This window comes from Apis dorsata, unplaced genomic scaffold (assembly GCF_000469605.1).
Source record: "Apis dorsata unplaced genomic scaffold, Apis dorsata 1.3 scaffold_113, whole genome shotgun sequence".
NCBI lineage: Eukaryota > Metazoa > Arthropoda > Insecta > Hymenoptera > Apidae > Apis > Apis dorsata.
The window spans coordinates 1,519,232-1,521,490 of NW_006263408.1; the positions used below are offsets into that span (position 1 = coordinate 1,519,232).

The 2,259-nt window shown below is 19.3% G+C and overlaps 1 protein-coding gene across 1 annotated transcript in view; it reads left to right on the top strand.

Annotated features, from left to right (window-relative positions):
• Nucleotides 1-2,259, top strand: part of LOC102676135 (GATA zinc finger domain-containing protein 4-like) — a 6,292-nt gene that overhangs the window by 3,042 nt on the left and 991 nt on the right. The window contains exons 2-6 of the mRNA XM_006612530.2: nt 669-841; nt 959-1,035; nt 1,131-1,232; nt 1,326-1,409; nt 1,913-2,126. Of these exons, the coding sequence (XP_006612593.1) occupies nt 669-841; nt 959-1,035; nt 1,131-1,232; nt 1,326-1,409; nt 1,913-2,126 (650 nt within the window). The remainder of the gene's footprint in view (nt 1-668; nt 842-958; nt 1,036-1,130; nt 1,233-1,325; nt 1,410-1,912; nt 2,127-2,259) is intronic.

Here is a 2,259-nt window from a genome sequence, read left to right on the forward strand (position 1 = left end):
TCAATCAGATTAATTATATCAAATTAATTATTTTAAATATTTTTACAGAATTTTTCATTTTATATAATTTATATGTAAACTGTTTTTATTTCAATAATGAATAATATTATATAGTATAGTTAAAAAATAATTATTTAAATAATTATAATTAAATTATAGACATCCATTTTTTATAGAAAATACATAAAAATGTATAAAAATATATATAATGTTTAAATATTATGTTATGTTTAAAAATAATTGCAATAAAGTATTTGTAATATTTGGATTATAAAATTATTGTTAAATTATTAAATTATTTTGTATTTAATTCTTATTTTTCTAATGATACATATTTTATATAAATAAAAATCTTTATAAAATCATTTATAGAAAATTTTAATTACAATAATAATTAATTTTTACAATTTTTACATATTTTTAATTTTTACATATTAATTAATTTTTTTACAAATTATAATTCTTAAAAAAATTATAATCAGCTTAATTTTATATTTATCAATATATATAGAAAACTTATTATAATATAATATTCATTTCGATTGTTTAAAAATCATATTTATATAAGTTAAGTTGTCAAAACATATATGTATAAGTTATAGTTAATATCTGTTGAATCATTTAAATTTCAAAAGTTATAAAATAATTAAAAGTAAACTATTTTATAGGCTACGATAGAGGAAAAATCTTGTCATGATGATACTGATTGTCCCGATAAACAATATTGTTATCATGTATCGGAGCGATGTGTTGACTTTACCCAGTGCAGCAGGTATAATAGACAAGAAAATAGCGAAGGAAGATCACGACATCCTTCTCGATGTGGACCCTGTTTTCCTGGGTAATTCATTAATTTTTTAATTAAATAAATTTTCTTTCTTTTTCCAATTTTTTTATTAAATATTCATATACTATATATAATTTTATTTTATATATATTTATTAATTCCATATTTCAGTTACACCGCGGAAAGATTAAGTACTGGAGAAATGGCGTTGTTATGTAGAAAAATAAATGCAGAACAAAGTATTTCCGGTAAATAAAAAAAAAATTAATTTGAAAAAAATAAAAATTTTGTTTAAAATCATAATTTTTGTTTGTACTAATTTTTCCTTTTTTATTTTATATAGAAACATATAGATTGAACAATAATATAATTATTTATACAACATTTGGAATATTAACAATTTTTGGAGTATTGACTTTACTTATTATTATATTTTATAAAAAACGTAAGTAATAAATTTAAATATTTTTAATTTTTTTTTTATATAAGTATAAGTTTATTTGAAAGATAAAATATAATTGCAAATATGTAATTCTAGGAACATCAAAACGACAAAATAATAAGATAAAACAAAGCGGAGAACTTCGCGTTATGGAACCCACTGCTCCACCTTTAGAAAATAGTAAGTAATACTTATAAATACCATTATTTTTAAGAACAGCACTAAAAAAAAAATTTATTTAAATAACATAAACGATTATGATTGTTATTAATAAGTAGGTAGATTTATCTATAGCTTATTATCTATTTATTTAAAAATACTTTATTTAATATATTTTTTTTTGATATTTGTAGTAAAACAATCTCAATAAATTCACGCTAAATTGTAAATTAAGATATATAAGCACTGTAGTTTGCAGCTTTTGTGTCTTAATTTTGCACTTTTTAACATTTTCTTATGTGTTTAAAATTACTAACCGTGAAAAAAACGGTTAATTTTGTTTTACGAAAAAGAACAATTATTTCATTACAGTATACCTACCTACTTGAACGCTGAATTTACTTGCGGACTGTTCAGAACGCGGTAATAACATATATAGAATTATGTATGTTACTTGGATAATATTAATATGATGTTTAATATAATTTCTTCATATAAATTATCATTACATTAATATTTTACAGGTCCTTTTATCACTTGCAAAAAAAAGTCATCTCCAGTGCCTTTTAATAATAATAAAAATTTGAAAGATAAGAATAATCTTGTGCGTGCTACTTGTTGTGCACCTCCATATAGGGATCATACAAATTTTAATTATGAAAACGATCAAAATGCAAACGATAATGCAACAGAACCATTACATTACTTGTCTAATCAATCTAACAATTGGACTTCAGAGTAAGTAAATATTTAAAAAAAAAAAGAAAAATATGTTTATTCAATCATAATTATATATGCATAATTATTTTATTATATTATATTATATTATATTATATTATATTATATTATATTATATTATATTATATTATAT